The sequence below is a fragment of the Pundamilia nyererei genome, unplaced genomic scaffold (assembly GCF_000239375.1).
Source record: "Pundamilia nyererei isolate P.nyererei 1_Seehausen unplaced genomic scaffold, PunNye1.0 scaffold00004, whole genome shotgun sequence".
Lineage (NCBI taxonomy): Eukaryota > Metazoa > Chordata > Actinopteri > Cichliformes > Cichlidae > Pundamilia > Pundamilia nyererei.
Genome location: NW_005187405.1, coordinates 6566831 through 6589988, shown reverse-complemented (window position 1 = coordinate 6589988; position 23158 = coordinate 6566831). Strand labels below are relative to the sequence as shown.

The 23158-nt window shown below is 40.8% G+C and overlaps 2 protein-coding genes across 7 annotated transcripts; one reads left to right on the top strand and one right to left on the bottom strand.

Annotated features, from left to right (window-relative positions):
* Positions 1-6710: 6710 nt before the first annotated feature.
* On the bottom strand, positions 6711-10112 carry psma8 (proteasome 20S subunit alpha 8). Its single transcript, XM_005721374.2, has 7 exons — positions 9861-10112; positions 8408-8534; positions 8126-8250; positions 7821-7943; positions 7613-7732; positions 7288-7350; positions 6711-7206 (listed from the first exon to the last, which is right to left on the bottom strand). Exons 1-7 carry the CDS (start codon positions 9960-9962, stop codon positions 7111-7113), a joined length of 756 nt encoding a protein of 251 aa, XP_005721431.1. The 5' UTR covers positions 9963-10112; the 3' UTR covers positions 6711-7110.
* Positions 10113-10646: 534 nt separating this feature from the next.
* ss18 (SS18 subunit of BAF chromatin remodeling complex) lies at positions 10647-21566 on the top strand. 6 transcript variants are annotated; one of them, XM_013912430.1, is made up of 11 exons: positions 10647-10834; positions 11317-11393; positions 11493-11577; positions 13338-13494; positions 14709-14939; positions 15161-15331; positions 15655-15732; positions 17176-17298; positions 18626-18756; positions 19182-19244; positions 20000-21566. In XM_013912430.1, exons 1-10 carry the CDS (start codon positions 10766-10768, stop codon positions 19197-19199), a joined length of 1140 nt encoding a protein of 379 aa, XP_013767884.1. In that variant the 5' UTR covers positions 10647-10765; the 3' UTR covers positions 19200-19244; positions 20000-21566. The 6 variants fall into 6 exon arrangements, with proteins under 6 accessions (XP_013767884.1, XP_005721428.1, XP_013767886.1 ...); XM_005721371.2 differs by lacking the exon at positions 19182-19244; XM_013912432.1 differs by lacking the exon at positions 20000-21566 and having other exon boundaries at positions 19182-19353.
* The last annotated feature ends 1592 nt before the right edge of the window (positions 21567-23158 follow it).

The window sequence follows — 23158 nt, the reverse complement described above, 5'->3', positions numbered from 1 at the left end:
TGTTGTGGGTGGCATCCTGGTACGCCGGCAAAGATGGAATGTGAAATGAACCGTTTTTCCTTCATGCTCTGCCAAGTTGTGTTTCAGGGAAAGATGGAAATCCCATTATGTCACATGTCTAACTTGGCCCCATACAAACTCTGAAACTCATTTGTGAAATTGGGTTCAAATCTTAATGAGTTGCAAAGTGGTTTTGGCTGTATAAGTCTGCGGAGAATATGTTTGTGGGGACGTTACGGGAAAATGTGGCAATGCGTCAGCTCTGTTTTAAAAGTTCACTTACAACCAACTTGCAACCTGGAAACCCAGACCTACAGGTCTATTCTGCTTCTAAGTCATTTAAGTGCAATAAGTGTTGTATTTAAAGATTTGCTTATCTTTATGCTGTGAGGATTTTAAAAAGAAAACAAAATTAACAGTTTTAATCACTCGAAACAAGCATGTTGACAGATGTGTGTTTGCCACATCACCCTGCTTACCTGTGAAAAGCCCAGTGAAATCCATTACATACTTTAGAGACGACTCATGAATGGAATAATTAGCACAGCATGCTTTCCGCCCGGCTGGAAGTCTCTCTCGATAATGAACAAAGGAAAGGAAATTAGCTTTTGTCTCATAAAGTCACAACTTCAAAGATCCCTGCCATTGCATTAATACAGCCATAGCCTGCAGCAGCATGGAAGAGAATAAAATAAGCACTCTCACTCAGACCCCATTCTTATCAAGGTCTTTCTCAGGACAAATACAAGGAGTTTGGCTCTTATAGACCACACATACACACACTGAAAATGGATGAGTGTACGAAATAAGAGGAAGGGGCTTGCACGTCTTTAGGTGTAACGCTATTTCAATGCATTATTCTCCTTTGTGCAGCTGGATGTACATTTAATCATTTCAGATCAACACTTTGGCCCAGGGCTTCCCCAGCTGTGGCCTGGGCGACCTGTGATGGCTGTCTCGCCTAACTGCTGTTCCAGTCAGCTGCCCCCAGGAGCGTGAGTGCTACACTGATCTGGTGCTGGGTCATCTGGCCTGGCACTACTACATTACAGCGCATTAACAAAGGCCTAAACAACCCAGTGTTTGTATCTGACCTGATGCAATTGATGGTGATGGATACAGTTTAGCTCACAAATCGAATCAACGTCGGCGGGGGGTTGGAGGTTTCGAATGCTGTTCTCTGCATAAAACATATGTGCAAAGCAAAAGCACATTGTGGGCAAACTAATATGTATTTTGAATTAGAAAGAAAATGTATGCGGCTGCAGAATGATTGGTGTTGTCGGTGTTCTCATTATCAGCATTTTGCCCTAAGAGTTCTGCTCTCAGAACTAAGGGAAGCAGTGCTGATGACGAGGGCGAGGCAAGTATTGTCCAAGGCACTCTCTCCTCGCTTATCTGCTCCTTTATCTGCCGGGATCAGTTGTTAGTGCTGGCAGTTTTCCTCTCCTGTCCTCTGGAGAGAGGTGGCTCTCAGCTGGAGAGAGGTGCCAGAGGCTATGCACTGTCTCCATTGTGTGGAGAGACACACAGAGGCATTGAGAGACTCAGTGCAGGTGCAGAGAGGAGGAGTGAGAGGGAACACACCTGAGGGGGCTGATTTTTTATTTTTTTTCCTCACAAAAGTCAGACTTGTTTTTTGAGGGCCTTTTTAGTGCAGGGACATTTCTTGTCTGGAGGACTTATTTACTGGAGGTGCACTATACTAGAGGGAGGGAAAGGGTTTGCAGTACAAATGCTTCCTCTCTGACTGCCAGAGATACTTGTTTACAGATAGAGGCTGCCAGAATAAATAAAGCATAAAGAACATAATGCAGGACAGCACTATCGCTGGTACTAAAACCGTCTCGTGAATTTAATTAGTCACTTTGTATGAAGAGCAGCCTATGGTATGATGAGGCATGAAACCGGTCCCTGCGTGAGGTCATATTCCTTCAATCACAGGGTGGGTGTTCCCATACAGGCAGAAGCCAAGAACCTAAAGCCGATAACCTCATCTCAGACTGGGAGTTTTCCTGTGAAAGTGATCCTTTTGGTAACTGTTTGTTTAAAAAGTGACAGGCTACAAGAGTCTCGGTGACAGCGTCTATTCATCTCAGAGTGTCAGTTGGAGAGAAAAAGGGAACGAGGGAGGCAGAAAGAGACAAGGAGAGAGGAAGGCAGAAGGAAAGATGCTAAAAGAAAGTCCAGTAAGGAGTAAACGGGAGATTAGAGTGTTTTCACCGAAGGTGTGGTTTACCTTTAGCTCTTAACCATCTTCAGATCATCCTACTAGCAATTTCAGAAATTCATCTGTTGGGTGACTGAATGAGTGCTGATGTTTTCATCACTTTCGTTTTAATTATATGTCTCACTCAGCACAGTCTTCCTTCTACTCGGCTAATTTAGATTGAGATCCTTCCAGGCTTTCCCCTATCTTTCATTTCCCTCCCCTTCTTCTCTCCTCTCTGCATCCCATCAGCCCCTTTGTAGAAAAAAAGAGGAAGGAAAAAAACCTTCATGTCTGTGACTTTCTTGCCCTCCAGCGTATGAAGCCCTCTTTTATTTTGATCATCGCAGCACAATGGATTCATGCCATTCTGGCAACTTTATTCAGTATCAGCCCAAATTTACATACTGCTTAACAAGTTTGTGCGTGACTGTTGATGCCTCTGATCAAAGTGCTTTTGGAAATCTTTCTCATCTGATTTTTTTCCCGTCCTTCATTTCAAATGCATGCTGCAGACAGGCATCTTTAACTCAGGGGCAAAGAAAGGTAACCTTAGTGCTGCACAAGCCCAAATGTCATCCAACAAGGAGGGCTCATGTCCCGGGGATAAAGATAATGTAATCTAAGCAGTATACAGTGTGTGACTGTGTGTCTTTGAGTGTGTGTATCTACGCTAGCCTCGGTGTTTGTTGGAGGCTTGGGTTCGGGGGCGTAGGGAGACAGGGGATGACAAAAGTCAAAGCAGTCATGTGTCATTTTCAGTGCTGAAGGGCTGGGACCTGCCTCCAGGGCTGTCCTCTCTGTCAGACGCACTCAGATATCTGCGCTGAACTCTCTCGCTGTCTCTTTCTTTTCCTCTTTCCATCCTTCTCTCCGTCTTTATCTAATGCACGCGCATATGTGCAGCTGCACGTCCATGCACCAGCACACGCAACAACTCTGTGCTCGAAGAGCCATACAGCAACAAAGGTAGAAGAACATTTGCATAATAGAGACTATGCAAAACAGATGACGGTAAACCATAAACATCTGCTTTAGATATACAATATGCAATGAGTCATTTCACATTTCAACATCAGTGTCTTGACCGCGTGCCTGCTGCGGGAGCGAGACTGGAAGGGACGGGAATTGTTCCGTGACCAGAGACGCAACATGTAGCTCCCCACCCACCCAACCCCAACACTGATAGGGTCTGTGAAGACAAGTGGGGGAGAATATTTCACCACACTGCAAACCAGCGGTCCATAAATTTTCCACACGAGGATAGAAAAGGCTTCACTGCAAAAGCCCTGAAGTAGCCTCTATTTACAATAAAACGGGACTTTTGTAAATTTATGTGGCTACCAGGGCAAACAAGGGAATTGAAAACATTAAAGAACTAAGATTCAAAAAAATACAATGAAAAGAGGGTGTGGGTGGAAAGAGAGGAATCGTGGGAATGCAAGATTGCACCTCCCTCAGGCAATCAAATTATCCTATGGGCCGATGGTTCCTCCTTATGCGTCGGCTGACATTTTCTTGTAACCCCATCCCGAGTAATGCTATGTGATGTGTGTGACTGGCTTCTGCCACGGCCCTCAGAGGCCATGAAGCCCTATGGCCATTTGCTTTTGGCCTGCAGCATCCCAGGAATTGTTTATTTTAGCTCTGTCTGCCCCCATTTTTTTTTTTGCCTCTCCCCCCATCATTTCACTTAAGCTCTCCTCATCTCTCCTGTTCTCTCCGTTTCTCTTTCCTTCTTGCCCAGTGGTATCTACTTTCAATTAAAGAAGGATGCACTTCTATTCTTCTGTGAGACAAAACCACTGACAGGTGACTCTTGAGGGGTAACTTAAAACCATGCCTTTGGTCTCTTCACACAAACTGTTAGTAGTATCCCCGCACCTTTCAGAGATTACAAAGGTAATGACGGCTAACAACGACAGCGGTATCTGTTACTTGACTGTATGTGCATCTCTGTGCTGTGATGGTGAGAGCGGTAGGGGTATGCCAGAGAAAGAAAACAGCTGAAAATCAATGTACGATGTGCATGTGTGCGAGAGAGAGAGAGAGAGGAAAGAGATTTGAAGACAGAAAAAGATAAGATGTGTGATAAGAGATAATAGAATGATATTCAAAATATATCCCTGGAGCTAGAAGTTAAAAGAGAACATTAAAAGAAAACATTTTTGGATAACTTATGGATATGTAAGCCAGTACACCAATACGCCCGAACTTTACTTCATACTGACGCAGAGCCCTAAAGGGCATTGGTGGAGGCAGGCCAATCTGCTATACCCAAACAATGTGTGTGTGTAACTGTCGACATGTGACATGCAGAAAAGGGACAGTGTTGAGAGCGTAGCCTTTTATGACCCAACACACTTTGACAGCTTGGCCATCGCTTGAGGACACAGGCAATGTTGCTTTTTCATGTGACAATTTTAAGCAAAACAACTCTCCCTCGATGGATTCGATTGTTTCAGAGAGCCTTTGTGGCCGTGTACGTTAAAGTACAGAGACACGTCACAGTGGCCAGTAGATTCTGCTCGCTGCTAGCTAGAGGAGTCATACTGTCAATCTGTAGAACAAAAAGTGAGAGAAAGTGTAAGCGATATGATGGAAACTGCTTTTATGCAACACTGCGCTCTGCTGGTAGAGAGGCTGCTAACACGTTGATTAATTTGGCACAAGGAGGGAGACAGGCTTTGCAGGACTAATGCAACCTTAGTTCCCCGAGGATGCGAGTGTGCTTCTATCCTTGAAGCAGTTACCTCATTTGGACCTAAGGACATTTTGCACTGGCAAATTTTAAATATCCCAGGAGGGGCATACTTTGAAATATGGCCACAGGGTGGAACATCAGAATGACAAAAATGTAGATACTTAAAGTGAAATCTGCCTGTGACTTGGAGACCAACTAGAGAGGATAGCATTGAACAAGAGGTTCTGACTGTTGAAGTAGATCCAGCAAATTGCTTAAATCTTATCCAGCTATTGTTTAACATCATCTACAAAATACGAATGAATGACGCTTAAAGTGTACATGAACGCACGCAGATGGAAGAGATGCAAGGATTGTTTTTTTTTAAAAGCTGTGTTACGTGTTCACATTAATACATTGTGTGTGTGCAATTGGCCTGTAAGCTGTGTGTATGCGTGCGCATACAAATAATGCACCGTCGACAGCCTGCAGCAGTGTGCATTCTTGCTCGGAGAGTACATGTCCCAAGGCCTTGTTCCTCCGTCAATGACCTCTGGTGAAGCCATTATTTTCTGCATTAATGATGAGTAGCAGCCAGCGATGAGAGAGATGGACTTAGTCCTGAGGCACAGTAGCACCGATTATGGGCAACAACAATGCCAGCAAAAAGAAAGACGGAAAACTCTTCCCACAAGCAGTTCAAACGACTCGGAGTCTTAGCGAAGAATAAGCTGCATTTGCCTTATTGGCAAGATGAATTAGATAACCTAGAGGATTACCCAGAATGCACTATACCTATAGCTTTTCGTTTGGCTAATTTAGCGTCTCTCTGTCCACAATATGAAGAACCCCCCAAAAAAACTAATGGCCGCTACAGCCAAGTAATATTAAAATCCAACTGGAAATGCATTAGTGAGAGCAATTAGCGTATGGATGAAATGGCTGAGAGTGAGTTACACAAAACCCATTATGTCCTACAATTTATTAACTTATTACATGGGAAAAGATATCAGAGCACTAATTGATCTCGGACATCAGCAGAAACACCAACCTGTAAAGACTCACAAACAAGACAAAGTGCAATTGCTCTAGTCAAGGCAGCCAGGGCACCCACTCAGGAAATCCTGGCTTGGGGAGATGACTCTAAATGAAGGACTTTACCATTCACCATTATGTCTTTGGTAAGAGTCAGAGGGAACCCCCGGGGCTCTTCAGCACAGCACGGTACAACTTTTCAAAGGGCTCCAGATTAAAGTCACTGAAAGTTCCCACTGGGGTCTGAGGCCAGGATCCCATTAAGCAGCCCTACCACACCGCCGGCCATAATTGTGTCGTTGAGAATTCAGAGCAGTGGTTGCTTGATAAGCGAATTTAGGGAGAAATAAAAAAGGAGAGGCAAAAAAGGGGGTCTCGTTGGGCCACCATTAGACACTTCATTCGTTCATCACTAATTCGTTTTAAATGACTGAGGGAAAGGTGAGCACTTTATAAAGCAATCCAAGCTTCCAGCAACTCCCCACCCCCTTCCATTTTCAGGTCTGTGCAACAGAATGCTGATAAATGAAAAACGTTACACTTTATAGCCACACGCTTCACTTCTGCTGGTGGCGTTTTTAAACTGTAGTTATCTTTATCACACTACTTGCGTTGCAGTAGAATAATCAATAAAGAGAGTGAGGAAATCTTGTGCTCTTTTTCCAAGCCTCATCTTGAAGAAACCAGTCTTTGTTACTAGGAGTGTCACTACTAATAATTTCAGTCATTTTTATACAATGGCTGTATTTCGTAGAGCAAGCTGGTATAATGGAGTGAAACAACTTTTATAATAAATCATACAAACAACTCTGCTTTTATTGAGTATTTTGTTTCATTAAGGTTCTGAGTATCACATACAGTTTATTTTAACACCGGGGAGTTATTAGAATTATTTACTGAATGATAAAAAAAAATGTGACCATAGTTTAAGATCTGAACCCTAACCTGAGATCTACGACTGTGTGTTTTCGCAATAGTCAGCTCAACAGTTGGATGTATAATTCTGAAGGTCTTTACAACTGGTATAGCATCTACACAATAAGTGAAAATCACAAGTTATGAGTCAGTTCTTTACAATGAAATAAATGAATAAACCTTCTGAAACCTGCTAATATTTGGAACTTAAGTATGATATCATCATCATCATCCAAGTGCAATAAGGACAAGATTTTATACAACTGCTTTATGTGGATTTTTTCTGCTTTTTCTTCTCTGCTTCTTCTTCTTTTTCCTTTTCAATCTCAGCCACCAGGGTCTCAATTTCCTTGGATTCCAAAATCTGCAAAGAACAAAATGCAAACCCATTAGCACTTTAGTGAACTAGTAGAAAAAATAAAGTAACATTTGCCTTGTTAATTACCTTCAGTGGCTGATTTCGTCTGATAACAGCAAGTTCAATATTTTTCCCTCCTGACTGGACAACCTGTGACCAGCAAACAAAAAATAAAGTGAATACTGTGACCAATTCAGGACACATTTACTACGCCTGCTAAGACCACCCACCCACACACACACACACACACACACACACACAAAACATTGGAAAGCTATATAGAAGTTATAGTTTATTTGGCAGCAGTTTGTGCTCTTTGATGAAACCACGACTGTTTAATTTCACATCATAGAAGATGTAAATACACTGAGTTCTACATATATGGAAATGCAGAAACTAATCGTAACCTTACCTCAAGCAAAGCTTTGATGGCCAACTTGATTGCCTCATTGTCCCCAGCAATGGCTTCTTCTGTGTAATTCTTCTCCAAGAACTCTCTCACAGTTTTTGCGCTACGGCCGATTGCATTTGCCTGTTTTGTTGTTTTTCAAAAATACATTTTTTAAAAGTCATTTTCATACTTGTACAAGAAACCTTTTGGACACAGAAATCCTACTGACCTTCCAGGCATGGTACGTTCCTGACGGGTCCGTCTGATACAGCCTGGGAGTTCCATCGTAGTCAAAGCCAACAATTAATGCAGAGATGCCAAACGGCCTGCGACCATTGCTTTGAGTATAGCGCTACAAATACATTTAAAAAAAAAAAAAAAAAAAAAAAATTTGACAGGTTATTCATGACTCTGTACTGAAAATGAAACGGCTAGCGACCATGGTGCAGTGCACAAATGCCTACTGAAAGGAATAGCTAACACATGCCTTTTTGAAGGTGTTAACAGTAAACGACTGCTCAGATGCTTCCATACCTGTTTCAGTGTAGCTATGTAGCGTGTGATGTATTCCACTGTGACTGGGTCCTCAACTGTTAGCCTGTGGCTCTGGCACTCAACACGAGCTCTGTTTATCACAATACGAGCATCTGCGGTCAAACCTATAAAACAATGAATGAGGCCATTTAACACATTACAAAGCTAAAACAAAAATATAAAAGCCAAGTACTAACACATGACACAGCTGTCTTCTACTATGCCATGTTAAATAATGAACACATTATTCAGTTATGGAAAGAAAAGTATTATCTGGGATACCTGCAAATGCCATGCAGACGTGCTCATCCAGTGCGCATATCTTGCGGACAGTCCTTTCCTCCTGTAACTTTGCAACAGATTTCTTCTCCACACCAAGGACAACAATGTCTTTACCTCTGATTCCCACCTGCATATATAAAAAAAGAAAAAAAAGAAAACATTAATATTAATTTTCTCCCACAGGCTAGCAGTTGACGTGAGTAAATAGTATACAGCAAATATTCAGATTCCCAAGTAAATCTACAAAGCGGATACCTCTGCATGTTTGATTTGGCAGAGTTTTAAGCTGCAAGGCTCCAAATAAGTTTATGTGTCCAGGTGTAAATGAACAATTCCCCAATAAGTTGACTAAAGAAAGTAAGTACACAATGCAAAGTATATCAGAGGGACAGCTCAGGTTGAGGTTGAGGAGAGATAGTGAATACAGTGAACAAGGGAGCTGACTATGGAGCTGCCAGGCAGGAGCAAATGAGGAAGAGCAAAAAGAAGATACATAAATGTAATGAAGGTGGACATGCAGAGGGTTGGCATGACAGAAGAGGATTCTTGGGATAGGGTGAGACAAAGGCAGATGATCTGCTGTGTTGACCCCTAAAGGGAGCAGCCAAAAGAGGAATTAGAAGAGAGTGATGACATTTTTCAGTTACAACCTCAGTAAAACCCAATTAAAAACTCTGCTCAGGTCACAGGTGTTTGGTTTTTTTATTTTTATGTGAGGTTTTTTCTGTGGTCCACCTGTCCAAAAAGGAGCCCTCTACAAAGTAATCAGTTATCATAGCCAAATTTACTCAACAACCCTGATTAGGACTTATTTAAGATTACTCCCAAACACTCTAAAGTTAGAATTATTATTCTTTTTTTTTTTTTTGCATTTATTTTCATATAATAAATATAAACCGTTTGGTTTAGCCTTCATCGTTTCTCAGTGTCCTTTCTAAGCCACTATTATGACAGATGTTACCTGTAACCAGGGGAGCTGCGACTTAGTAGCTTTGTGAGTTTATAACCTTTGTCACTAAACCTTAACATAACTACCATTAGTTATGAGGCTACTACAGTGGCTTTTCGGTGATTTAGAGGGAGATATAATATGCTGAGTAAAATTCAACTTTCCAGACCAGGTAATAACCAATCATGGGTACTTGCAAACTCCTGTCAGTTAGTACCAACACAACGAAAATGAAAGTTAAGTGAAGAGTGACACAGCGACAAAATGCTAGCTAACGCTGACTGCTTTTTGTTTGCCATTTCCGGCATTAAAAATATGTATTACACATTAGCACGCCAACAAGCTCGTAAAATTGCAACAAAGCCTTTGTCCATAACAGAAGGTGTTAAGAAAGAAAACTGCTAAACACATAAAGGAAACCGCTAGCCGCGCGTTGATCGGCTAATCTAGCGTCACCCATGTTGCTATCGTTAGCTTTAGCATTAGTTTCATTTAAAGACTTACCGCTGTAGAACCTTTCTTTACAGCTTCCTGTGCATACTCCACTTGAAACAGATGACCATCGGGAGAAAAGACAGTAATAGCTCTGTCATATCTTGCCGCCATTGCACCGCAAGACGCGTATTATAGCAATAAACTGGAGAAAAGGCTACCAAATGATTCAGCTTGTTAGCAACAAGCGATTCACTCCGTGTGTTGAAAAGGGCGCCTGCGCATGACCTGTGAACTGAGACGATACCAAAAGTGGAGTCCACCCAGAGGGAACTTGTGATTAAAACATAATACTCTGTATGATTTTATTGGTTCTCCGAAAAACAGAAATCGTAAAAAGTAGAATATTACACTACGAGCATATACGGTATTTTAATATCAAGTTTCATTTACTTTATATATTGAGAGAGGTTCCTCCTTTGAATACGGATGCTATAAGAGTGAATAAGAGTACATAAATCCCAGGACTGATATTAGTTATTACTACCAAAATATATGCAATGTTATTTTTAATTAGATATATACACTAAACGCTCCGCTTTCCCCCTTTTTCTGGCAGTTTATTTTATATGGTCTTATGGTCTAGCTCTAGACTGTTCCATTATATGAAAAATAGGTGAAATTGTAATTTAATTAAGCCAAAATGTGTGTGATTTTAGCTATTTAAATAAATTTTCTTTTATATTATGATTTATCTGATCTTAAGTTTTACATCAATTACTCATGTATGGTCAGAACAAGCAGAAATCAGTAACTATGAGTTAAAATGTGCTACTTCGTCCCCCAAAACGGACCACCGCATTACGAAATTGCATCGTATTCTCAACTGCTTGATCTGAGTTCTACCGATTTGTTCAGTGTGTTAGCTACTTTTAACTTTTATGCTGTAGCTTACGTTAATATTCTATAGTATCACCATGTCGGTGGCATTTGCACCTCACAGACAGCGTGGGAAGGGTGATATAACACCCGCTGGAATACAAAAGGTAATTCATCTATTTTAGCGCGTCGCAGAATGGAGGCTGTGGCATCAAACGCGGCTAGCCGTTGAGATAATCAATGTAGCAGTGCCCATCCAAGTCCAACTGTGAGCAGCTCAGGAACAATGTTACAGGGTCAGAGCGCGGTGAATATGAACCTCCCTGGAAACGGCACTCCACGTGTGGAGTACGAGTCTTGGGTGGATTTATCGGACTAACGTATAATTGTGTTTTAGGTTAATGGAGGCCTGTGGTTTTGTTAGCAAAGCACAGCTAGCTAGCAAGACGCGTCTTTTGTTGGCTAGAAACGCACACTCACATTTTACAAAACACGACCCTTCACTGTCTCAAAATTAAGACAGAATAACATTCGGCAAGTAAATTAATTGTCACGCCAAATGACCAAGTTCGTCTGCTTTATTATGAATATTTTGGGAAGTTATATTGAGTAACACACGTAATAGAAATATCTGAATTTACCATTGCAGTTACTTGATGAAAACAACCAGCTGATTCAGTGCATAATGGATTTCCAGAGTAAAGGCAAAACGGCTGAGTGTTCACAGTAAGTTATTTGAGTTAAGTTTTTTTTAGTTTTTTTATTTCACGTTATATTTATTTCAAGTTCCCATTCACTCAAACACTGCACTGTTCACTTGCCCAGGTATCAACAGATGCTGCACAGAAATTTAGTGTACTTGGCGACGATAGCAGACTCCAATCAGAACATGCAGTCTCTCCTCCCTGCTGTGAGTATAAATTCTTAGTGGTTGTTGTGAATGACTGAAATGTCTGACTGTCTTCTCTGTACCTGTCTTCTTCGATCATACCCAATTCAGGTCACTTGGGTGTTTTAGATAAATCATAAATGTTAAAGAAACATTTTTTAAATGAGATTAAGAATTTTGAACAAAGTCATGATTTTTTTTCCCCTGTCAGCAAAATTAAAATAAGTCTTTTGAAAACCCTCACTGTTATGGATGTTCAGTACAAACAGACTGCAGTATTTCTTTATGTATGAGTGCTATCTGTTGAGCTGTTGTAGCTGCCATTTAAGGATTTATTGCCAGTAGTGCTCATTCGCAAGGCTTCATTAAGTAGAATAAATATTTTGGGTGAACAAATTGAATCCTTTGCTGAGAAAATCTATTCATTTCTCAGTTTGGTTAAGCTCTCAGGCACTTGTTAGTAGTGTTTAATATTGATATTGTTTTTATTGGTAGTAGTGTAATTATTGAGTCTGCTTATAGTTGGATTATCCATGCTCTTAATCATTTTGTAACAATTACCCATTTGAAGAACAAGTAGGCTACAAGAGTCAAATATGTCAAAAACTAAAAGCACAATTTATTTTTTTCAAGTCATTAAATGTAATCTTGATTAACTCAAAGGAGTGTTTATCAACTAGAACATTTATTAAACCTCAAATAAAGGTGTGCTTTCCTTGATCTTTAAATGTAACCGAATTCCAATAAAAAATGTAAATAGGTACATGGAGAGAGGGGAAAAAATGGTTGAAGTTAGCCCGAGAAAGCCCATCTCACAAGAGCAACTGCCAGTCACAGTGGATGCAGGCAAATGGGGATAAAGAGTCATCATTATATCTCGATTACCTTTGGAAGCCAAAACTTAATTCATATTAAAACTTGATCAATTACTCAGCCCTAAGGTTCCCAGCATCAACAAGCAACACTGTGTACAATGTGTCTGAACACAGTGTAGAAATGGCCCAAAAAAGGCTTTTATTTGCAGTTTATTTGGCGTGCTCATCTACGCAAAACAGTTGTCGGCATCGAATAAGAAGAATTGATAAGCTTGGAGGCATAGAATTTTATTAGACTTGATTAATTCCATTAAAATCTGTTATCGATTTTCAACTGGAACTATTCTTGCATTCCCATCCGTAGTTGCGAAGAAGCACAGTGGTTACAAAAGTGATTGAAGTCACTGATTTGCTAACAATCACATAGTAAAGGAGTGAGTGTATTCTTATGAGTAAATGTTGCTTACATACCTTAAACTCAGATGATGAGTGTGGGCACATTCATTTTCTTAATATGCTGCATGGTGAGCATGTTTCTGGAGGGGTTGTCAATGACTCAAACAGCTGAGATTAGGACCAGCTGTTTGAAAGAAATGCAGACTAGAGAACGGTTTTAATTGCTGCTTTTAAGCCATAAACCGTTTAAACTGCTGCATGCATAACAGTCTTAGTTCAGGCTAGTTTTTTAAGCCAGTTTTGTTCAGTTTGTTGCAACTTTGTCTATCTATGCATTTTTTAATCATTGAAGGTTTCTAGCTGTTCCTTTTATTGAAAAACTTTTTTCCTTTCAGTGTATATTAATAGATTTTATTCTCCTTACATTAGTGTTCTACATGAATGCCGCAATCTCTGTATCAGAGTTATCATATTTTTTTCAGGAGTTTTTATCTCGAGTGGCTCAGGTTGAGATCTGTTTTCAGAGAGGTCATGTGGATTTATTTTTTTGTCTGTGTTGTGCACCTACAGCCGCCCACTCAAAATATGCCCATGGGTCCTGGTGGCATGAACCAAAGTGGCCCCCCTCCTCAGCCTCCTCACGGTCACAACATGCCCTCTGAGGGTATGGTCAGCGGCGGCCCTCCAGCCCCACATATGCAGAACCAGATGAATGGACAGATGCCTGGTATGTGTCCCCCCCCCCCTGCCCCACCTTAACTTCCCTGCCTTGTCTTTCTTTTCTCTTTCTCCTTTTCCCTCAGTTCCTGTCTCACTTGGGTTGCCTAGCAACACCACAGAACTGTGAGGGAGGTCGCTCTAAGGTATTATAGGCAAACATGCTGAAGGATGATGTCACCCATTTGCCAGCTGTGGTGGTCTTGGGCTTGATTCTCCATCTGATTGTGGTTATCCTTCTCTGCTGAAGTAGCATAGTTCATGCATGCATCATTGTCTTTCTCCTGTTATTGATTGTTTTGTTTTTTTTGGGAGGGAGCATTTTCTTTTCTTTTCTTTCTTTTCTTTTCTTTCTTTTTTTTTTTTTTTTAAGAAGAACTGAATTAACAATTTTATAAAACAAAATGTGCTGACGTCTGCACCACATGGTAATTAACTGAGGAAAAATGAAAGATATTTGACAAGCCCTGGTAGTACACATTGTGTTTCCCATGTTTCCCATCATGCAGTTCTTATTGTTACATAACAAAGGTAACATCATACACAGTTGGATCAGACATTAAACAGTCTTTAACTTGCCAGCTGCGTAGCACAAAATCTGGGTAATGTCCTGTTGTAGCCATTTGAAAATTTAGGTATTTGTCCTTTGCTATTCACAGCAAGTGTGTGGGTATCATGTGCCTTTGCCTCCTGCACACTCGGGCAGCAAACTATAAGTGGAGTATTTCTTGTTGTGTGCTAGATACGAGAAAATGCAACAGCGAACAATCCCCTGACCTGATCGTTCAGCACTATGTGCAGAAATGGAGTAGTCACTACATAGAAAACACTCTATTATTGTTCTCCTTCGAATTGTGATATCTGGACCCCGTGTTTCATACATTGCTTAGAAGATCCAGTATTAACTGTGTGATCCAGGATCAACTGATCCTTGCTACTGTTATCCAGTTTGTTTGGTTATTCAAAGCTGCAAGAGACTTAGATTTGGCAGGCTGGAATGAATCCTTCAAGATGACTGCTCGTTCTTGTTGTTATCGATAAGGGAAAAATATAGAGACAAGAAAACTATGATTGTCAACTCTGTGATGAAATTATTAGAAAAGTCATCTGGATGTAAATAGCATCAATAGTAACTTACAATTCTACTGGAAGTCTCAGAATATATATATATTTTTCTGTTACCTTTCAAAGCATCATGGAGATCTTCTTCTTCTTATTTTTCAGGACCTAATCACATGCCCATGCAAGGTCCTGGTCCAGGCCCCAACCAGCCCCCGAACATGCCCAGTGGCTCTATGAATATGCCCCCCAGCAGCCACGGCTCCATGGGTGGCTACAATCACGCTGTCCCTTCCTCCCAGGGCATGCCATCTCAGAGCCAAATGAATATGACCCAAGGCCAACCCATGGGAAACTATGGGCCTCGTCCAAACATGAACATGCAGCCCAATCAAGGTAAAGCAGAAAACTTGTTATCTTCTACTCAATTGCATTAATTTCCAATTGCATTATTGTATAAAATCGCCCTTCTTTTCTTTTTAGTCATCGTGGACGTGAAATAGGTCTAAAAATACATTCACAAAAGAAAAGTCTTTAACATGTTGAAAATGGTTTTGCAGTGCCTTGTCATTTCTCTGACAGCTCATTTTTATTTTTTATTTTTTTGTTTACTTCAGGTCCAATGATGCACCAGCAGCCTCCCTCACAGCAATATAACATGCCTCCTGGTGGTGGTGGACAGCACTACCAAGGACAACAGAACCCAATGGGCATGATTGGCCAAGTCAACCAGGGGAATCATGTCATGGGGCAAAGGCCAATGCCGCCCTACAGACCCCCACAGCAAGGTATATTCTTTCGGAGTGTGTTTCTTATGTGTGCGAGTTGTGAGTGTTGGTCTTTCCTCTCCCTAACCCACCCTCCTGTATTTCTTACTCTCATTCCTCCCAGTTCCCTCTTATTTCCTCCACTGTTGCTCACAGAGATGTTGGCGACTAAAGATGTAACCTAGAGCCTCCCGCCTCTATAAAAATTAGTCAAGTGACCAAAAGAAAGCTTTCTACTAGGAACTAGTGGCAAGGAATCCATCCTCTTTACTCTTCCCCTCACACAACCAATCCAACAACACCTTGAATCTACTTGTGTGTATGTTGTGTGTATGTGTATGTAGGACCCCCTCAGCAGTATCCAGGGCAGGAAGACTACTATGGGGACCAGTACAGTCACGCAGGACAGGGAGCATCAGAAGGTAGGAGAACCTTCCAGCCGCTTGGAAACAAGGAAAAACAAAAACCTCAACAAATGAACCCAGGACTTGTGTTAAAACACAAATGATGCAAAGAGACTGTGACAAAGCAAACACTTCAGTTTCTTCATTATTTTCTGGGGAAATCAAAGTAAAAAACAAAGGTGCTGCTGTCCATTGATAAATCAGGATCTAAGCAGTCATACAGTTCTTGTAATGCTGACTCCGCTTATTCGTGAACGGGTCTCTTCGAGTTGGGGTGAAAGAAAAGTCAGGGACAGTCTTATTTGAGGCGTTACGGTAAAGTTGTGCAGAAGTAGCCTGATATCATGCTACTGCACTTTTTTGGTGCAGTAGCTGATAAGTACATATGTGTTTATATATATTTTCTATTTGAGCACTCAAGAGTTTTCCTCATTTACCCATTCACATACTCGCATTACAATAGATGCTATGGGGGAAACTTATGAATCACTATGTTGCCCAAGGTTTCGTCAACATGTAGATTAGAGGATCGAACTGCCAACTTTGCGATTTACCTCCTGAACCACAGCCACCTTATTCATATTTATAAGCACTTGTAGGTGTGCCTCTGTCCACTTCACGTAAAGCAGACTGACATTTGAAATCAAAAACTGTGGGGTTTGTTTTAAGAGCCGCAGTAGCGACACTGAAGTCTTCAAATGTTGTTTTTTTTTTTTTTAAAGTATGGCACCTTTGCATTCTTGTCAAAATATAACGGCTCATATGCAGTAGATTTTCTTGTTGTTGGTGTATTTAGGGATAGTATTAATTGCATAAGCAAACACACTTTTAAGATTACCTACTAAAATGTAGCTTTTTTTCTTTTCTTTTTTTTTTTCTTCAATTAACATTTACCTTTTTTTTTCTCCTTTTGTTTTGATTTTCCCTCTTTCTACACTGTTTCTCTTTTGACCTTTCAAACACAAGTGATTTGCTTTGGGATTTTTCTTTTTGTTTGTTTGTTTTTCTTTTTAGTCGTTTTAATGGCAAAAATGAGGAAAAATATGTATGTTAAAAATGTGCTGCTATTAAAAATGATTGTGCATGTTTGAAATTCACAATAATGACCTGTTACCTCTTTTTCCTATCTTAGAAGAAATTATTAATATGTAAACTTGTACTTTATTTTTATATTCGTACTTATTCATACAAAACTGATGTTAGACTTCATACTTCACACAAATCTGATATGGTGGCTGGACACTGACTTCTGACCCTGACACTCCCTACTACAGCCGTAGTGTAGCAGTAGTGTCTGAGTTTTATTTCCTCTATAAGAGCACTGGCACATATCATACTCTTACAAATCAAATTCATCTCTTCATTGGATAGTAAGATATTTTATTCACAGTCTTCCTTGCTTTTGTGCTGTAGTCAATAACATGTTGCTCACATTCGCTGCTGCCCCCTTCCCCCTCAAAGGTAATGCTCAATATGGCCAGCAGCAGGAGGCATACCAGCAAGGCCCACCTCAGCAACAGGGATATCCTCCTCAGCAGCAGTACCCAGGTCAACAGGGCTATCCACCCCAACAACAGGGATATGGTGAGTTACGGCAAAAATTTTATTTCCCCTGTAGGAGGCGCTATAAGCCCTCTTTGGGTGCCTTATAGCCGTTGAAAAAACATTGTTCCTTTATACACTGTTGCTTGATGTAACTAAGCTTTGTGCATATCAAGATATCATTTTGAGCAGAGAGTTGAACGACACAACCGTTCTTAATGATTACAGTTACTTAATTTTAGTAGTGCTGTGTAATATCATGTTAGCAAATTATACATGATAATAGAAATTGTCTGAAAAATAATTGAAAGTAGAAACATTCATGTTTTACAACAATACCTGGAAATAAATTAGTCAAAAAATGTTTTCCTTGCACTTTCAGTGTAGCTCTTGCAGCTTTTAGGCTTTTCTTTCCTCATCCCATTTTTCTCTGTAACTTTCCATCACTCACCCTCTGTCTGAGCCAGAGCTCATGCAAGTAATGAGCTACTGGAGACGCAGAGGTTGTGAGGTGAGATCCATCTGGCACATACACATGCCTGCTCTCTCAGGCCCCCACAAGGTTATGCTCAACAGCATAAGGCATTATGAGCGCCTAATGATGTTGCGTGGGCCTCATTTGACTTCAACTCCAGTCAGACTTTGCCCAGTCCTTCACAACATCTGTACAGGAGCATATATAACATAATAATATAATATATACACAACCTTTTTTTTTCCCCCTGCTTTTTTTCCTGTCTTTCTGGGTTTTTTTTTTTTTTTTTTTAAATGATGCTTGCTCCTCTAATGAAGACCAACAGAATCTCTTTGATGTCTCCTTGCATTAGGGAACCACTGCCTGTCTCCAGCCTGACTCACTCGCTCTCATTCATTACTGAGTCAGGCGTGGTGGAGGCAGCCGTAACAAATGGGTCTGACAGATCCGCTATTCTTTTTGTCATCCATCACTTTTTTTTTATTGCAGCCCACTAGTTAATGTAAACTAACAGGTATTTCCCAAAGTTTTCAGAATAACAAGTCCAAAGCATAAGAAAAATGGAAATGAGTTTGGCAGAATCAGAGCCGGATTAGGACTTCAAGTATAAACCTGTTTTTGATGCTGCACCTTAACACTTCAGTAACACTGGTTGACAGTCAGTTTTTATAGAATTTTCCTGCACTGCATGCTTCAGTGCTTCAACCTAAATTAGTTTTTTTTTTGTTCCATATCCTTTCTTCTTCTTTTTAATAAACTGTGTTCATAATAAACTACACTGTGTGGAAGCATTTCATTTCTCTGTTAACAGTGCCCAGCAATCAAAGAGTTTTGGGTTCACTCAAGGCTGACAAGCATAAAAAGTTCTCCATTTATTAATGTGTTTGTTTGTAGGTCCCTCCCAAAGTGCCCCAGGACAGTATCCTAACTATCCTCAAGGGCAGGGACAGCAGTACGGGGGCTATCGCCCTCCACAACCCGGTCCCCCACAGGGCCAACAGCAGCGCCCTTATGGTTATGACCAGGTGAGTATAACCCCAACAATGGACAGTGACAGAGGCTTGTCTGTACATTGCACTTAGGCTTTCTCTTACTGTGTTTATTGCCATGCTAAGTTGTATGTTATATATAACTCTCAGTTAGACCAGTAATTAATGTAAGTGAAGTACGATGGTAAAAATTAAGCAGTAGTACGTTATGCATGCTGTCATCATATTCGGTGGTTAAATGTGTTCTTCCTAAAAGGGTTTTCTATGTTAATATTGTTGTGTTCTGGCTAATGTGGTATGCCATTCCAGTGAAATATGAGGGCTTTAAAGAAGATTCTTCCTTAAACTTGATGCAGACTGCTCTAGTGTTTAAAGGAAGATCTGTTTGTTGCCCTGTATTTCCTGTGGTCTTATGTGGGGACCACAGCTACACTTTGATATCTTTATCTTTGAATATTCAGGGGCACATGAGGAAATAAAGACCCGGGGATTTGAACCCCTGACTAGCTCTGTAAGAAGCAAAGGTAATGGTTGCTGTGAAGACCTCAACGTCCAATCTAGACGCTTGACCACCTAGCCTTAATTTGCATTTGTTTTGTTTCTTCTGTCTCTCGTCTGTCTTTCTTTACCCATCTTTTCTTTTTCTTAAATTTTTCCTTTTCTATTTTTTTTTTCTTTTTTTTATTAACCAGGGGTCGAATTGTAAAGATATGAGGTCCAGAAACACAGCATTCTTAGATTGTAATAAGACAGACAGGAGCTCACATTCTCTGACTGTCCTTAATCTCTACAATGTATGACACTGGTCTTCATAACCAGTGTGTTTGTTGGATTGAAATTTTATCTTTCAAATCATTGTTTCCAAATTTGCTTCCATTGCATTTTCCATTAAAGTCAAACACATACTTCGACCCCTGTGTAGGAATAAAGAGAATACTGCTGTTCTTCCACTGAATTTGTCTCACTTGAAAATTAGTGTCCACTGTTTAATAAGGATTATCGTCCTCAGCCATGCTGCTGCTGAAACCTGAGGTAAAAAGTTCGAATTTAGAGCTCACAGGTTGTGAGGTTATGCTGCCATCTGCTGGTCAAAACCAGTCAGTGCAGGCATAAATCACGGTTTGCAGTATGATATGGTTGAAACCACAGATTTTTGTCTGCACCTTATTGAGATTTGTGAACATAAACTTCTGATTTTATTTATTTATTTATTTATTTTTGTTTGTTTGTTTGTTTTGAAAAGGTCAGTATCACGAGGATGTTGCATTTCTCTCCACAGGGCCAGTATGGAAATTACCAGCAATGAGAAGTGATCACAGCAACCAACACAGCTCTGCTCTGATCTCTAAGCTCTGACCTCTGGTCAGTTACGAAGCAGACTTTAATGATGGTTTTAATCTCTCGGACACAAACACACAATGCTCAAAAATACAAGATACAGTTTCCCCTCTCTTTGGGATTTTATCTTTGCTGATAAGATGTAGTCATGTTTATCATATTTGCTGACATTACGTCAAAGTCAGCGAGTCACCTCTGGTCCAGTATGTCTCAAAGCAGCAATGCCTTAAAAATGGAACTGCCTTATCCTTTAGCATTGCAGATTGTGAAATGGGCTAACAAAATTTTGGATAACACATGATGTAAATGTACAGTTTGAATCTACGTGGTGCATTGTTTCTCGATCCTTCAGCTCCCCGATCATCAGAAGCAATAATGCCAGCAGTAGGTAATTGTGTGGGGGACAGGGAAAGATGAAATGGTGCACCAAGTGAACTTCCAGCTAGGCCATGGTACATGTCTTGATGTATGTGATGATGTAAAAATATATTTTATGCTTTTTAGATCAAGCTAACTTTGTATAAGACATTGGAAACTAGTACTAAAGCTGTGTTGTTAATTTCATCAAGTGTATGTGTCAATGTTTTTGTTTGGGGTTTTTTTTTTTTTTTTAATGCTCTTTAAGATCCCATCCAGCACATTTCCTTTAATTGTTTAATTGTGGAACAATTAAATTAAATCTGCAACATCAGCAGCGCGAACACCGAAATACAAGAACAGGGATTTTTTTTGACATACACAGTAATTCATCAGTAAACAAATATGAACATCATACTTATCAGAAATCTGGTGTATTCTGCGAGTTCTTTAGATTTTTTTTTTTTCTCTTAAAAAAGTGGGTGAGTAATTTTTTTTTTTTTTTTTTCCCCAAACCCACAGTACTTGACAGAATAATGGTTGTTGGCCTCTATTTCATAAATGTGCCCGAAGAGGTAATATGTAGCAGATGCCACTGAAAATTGTGAGTAAATGCTCTCTGGAGCCCTGTTTTTATTTTTTACTTTTTCTATACATGCACCTCAGTCTTGTCCATTGACTGCAAATTAGTGGATGGGGAAAGAATCCAACTCGGTATTACAAATATATCTGGCAAGTACTTCATTTGTTAGTTGATAACGTTAGTTTGTTCACAGTGCTGGAATCCCTCCTCCCCTTTGAATAAACGTCTAAGTTGATGCCATTCAAATAGTGTTGTGTGTGAATAAATGATTGTTACTGTCAAATATGTAACATAAGATGTGAAAATAATGTTCTGAAATCGATTCCTTAATTTCACAGTAAAGACTGGTTGTGCAGTTTTATATTACTGGCTTGATATCTGTATTATGGTGCATATTTTATTGATTCCCACGTGTACAGCGACATAAAAAGAGGAATTCAGTGTCCTCCTGGTATTGTTTATATGGTTGTTTTAATATTTTTCATTCTGCACCCCATTTAAGTGGTGGTCACATTTGTGTCATGGCAATGTATAACTGTACATTATAATAAATCGGAAGAATCTTTAATATATTTTGCCGTGTGTAATTTATAGATATTGACAGTTTATCAAGAGACTGTTTATGACACCAGAAACATTCATCCTGAACAGCATAAACAAGATGTGCACTATTGGTGCTGTCATAATGTGACAGTATGATATAATTGTTTTGTCTTCATCTGCTATCTGGTAGTCAGTTTCCAACTGATAATGACCCTGCCCTGCTCAGCAGCGTGTCTGCTTTGTCCAGATGCATCCAGAGAGGTCCAGACCACATTTACACCCAAAATTACCTTCCGTGTCCCTCTTTCCCCTTCTGCTCCCTCCAGAGAGGGAGAGGGACTACCTGTCACATTGGGGGGAGTGATACAGATGGTACACCAGATGTGTGGCCAAAGCACGTGATGGGAGAGCGGTGCGGTATTAAGAGCGCTGCGGACTGCTTGGGATGCCTTAGTGCTGATGAAATGTGTGTTTGGATTAATGAGTGCAGCAGAAGTGCTTTAAGAAAAGAAGCGAGAAAGAACTTTTTTTTTTGCAGTGCGCCTGTTTTTATTTTTGCTTTATGTGCTTGTGTGAACATTTGTGTATCCCTGCTCAGGTTTAGTGGCGTCGCCTAGTCACCCCACCACCCTGCTGCTCCACAGCTGGCTGCCCCACCCTTCCCAGCTGCCACTGGGGCTCCCCCTGGCCCCTCTGCTTGGCAGAGCTGGCGTTTTGGGCGCTCCCCCACCAGTCCTCCCTGGCAGCTGCTGCCCTCAGCTGCACTCTTGCAGACGGTATTGGGGTCGGGCAAAGTCACTCCTCCTGTGACTGTGTCTCGGGCCGTCGTGGGAGGATGAAGAGGTGGCAAGGAGACTCTTGCTTCCTATAAAAGCTTTGCTTTTTAGGCTCTCGTGGATGCTTGAGGGTTGGAAATACATTCGACAAGCTTAACATTCGAAAAATCCACCTGTTTTTCCATTGAAGAAAAGAAGATGTCTTTGGCTGTGCAGATCTAAATAAGTTATCAAGAAAGCTTGCAGGAGAGCATTACACCATGCATGTTCTGTGATGGCAAATAGTGAAGTGGCAGCATCATTTAAGAGGATGATTATCTTGTTCAATATTTTGATAATTATAATTCAGGGCACCTTTCAGAGGAGGCTCCTAACCACTGAGGAGAAAATGACATCGTGATCATAGCTGGCAGGCAAGATGTGATCTCTCTCTCTTTCTCTCTCCCCCCCCGTCTCCACACTAGCTCTCCTTTTCACTCTCTCATACCCACACTCTCAGTGTGACAGAAAGTCTATGGGGAGGTATAAGAGGTAGTTATGGGGGGAATGCAGCAGCCTCCACAGTTTAATTGGAGATGTGTCACACTAAATAAATGGTGCAAAAACAAGCCCTGACTGGAGGCTTGAGGGAGGGGCCCTGGGGATGCAGCCTGTTTTATTGGGCAGGAGCTTTGCACCGCTCCAGGGTGAAACGGGGCTATGCACTGCTGAGATACCCTCCAACCACCAAACCACCAGGCCTCCCAAAGACTACTGTGGAGGAAAAGACAAAGGCATCCATTTCTCTCTTGCAGGGGAGAAAAGAAAAAAAATTGGTGCTGAGGAGAAGGTGTGGGTGAGT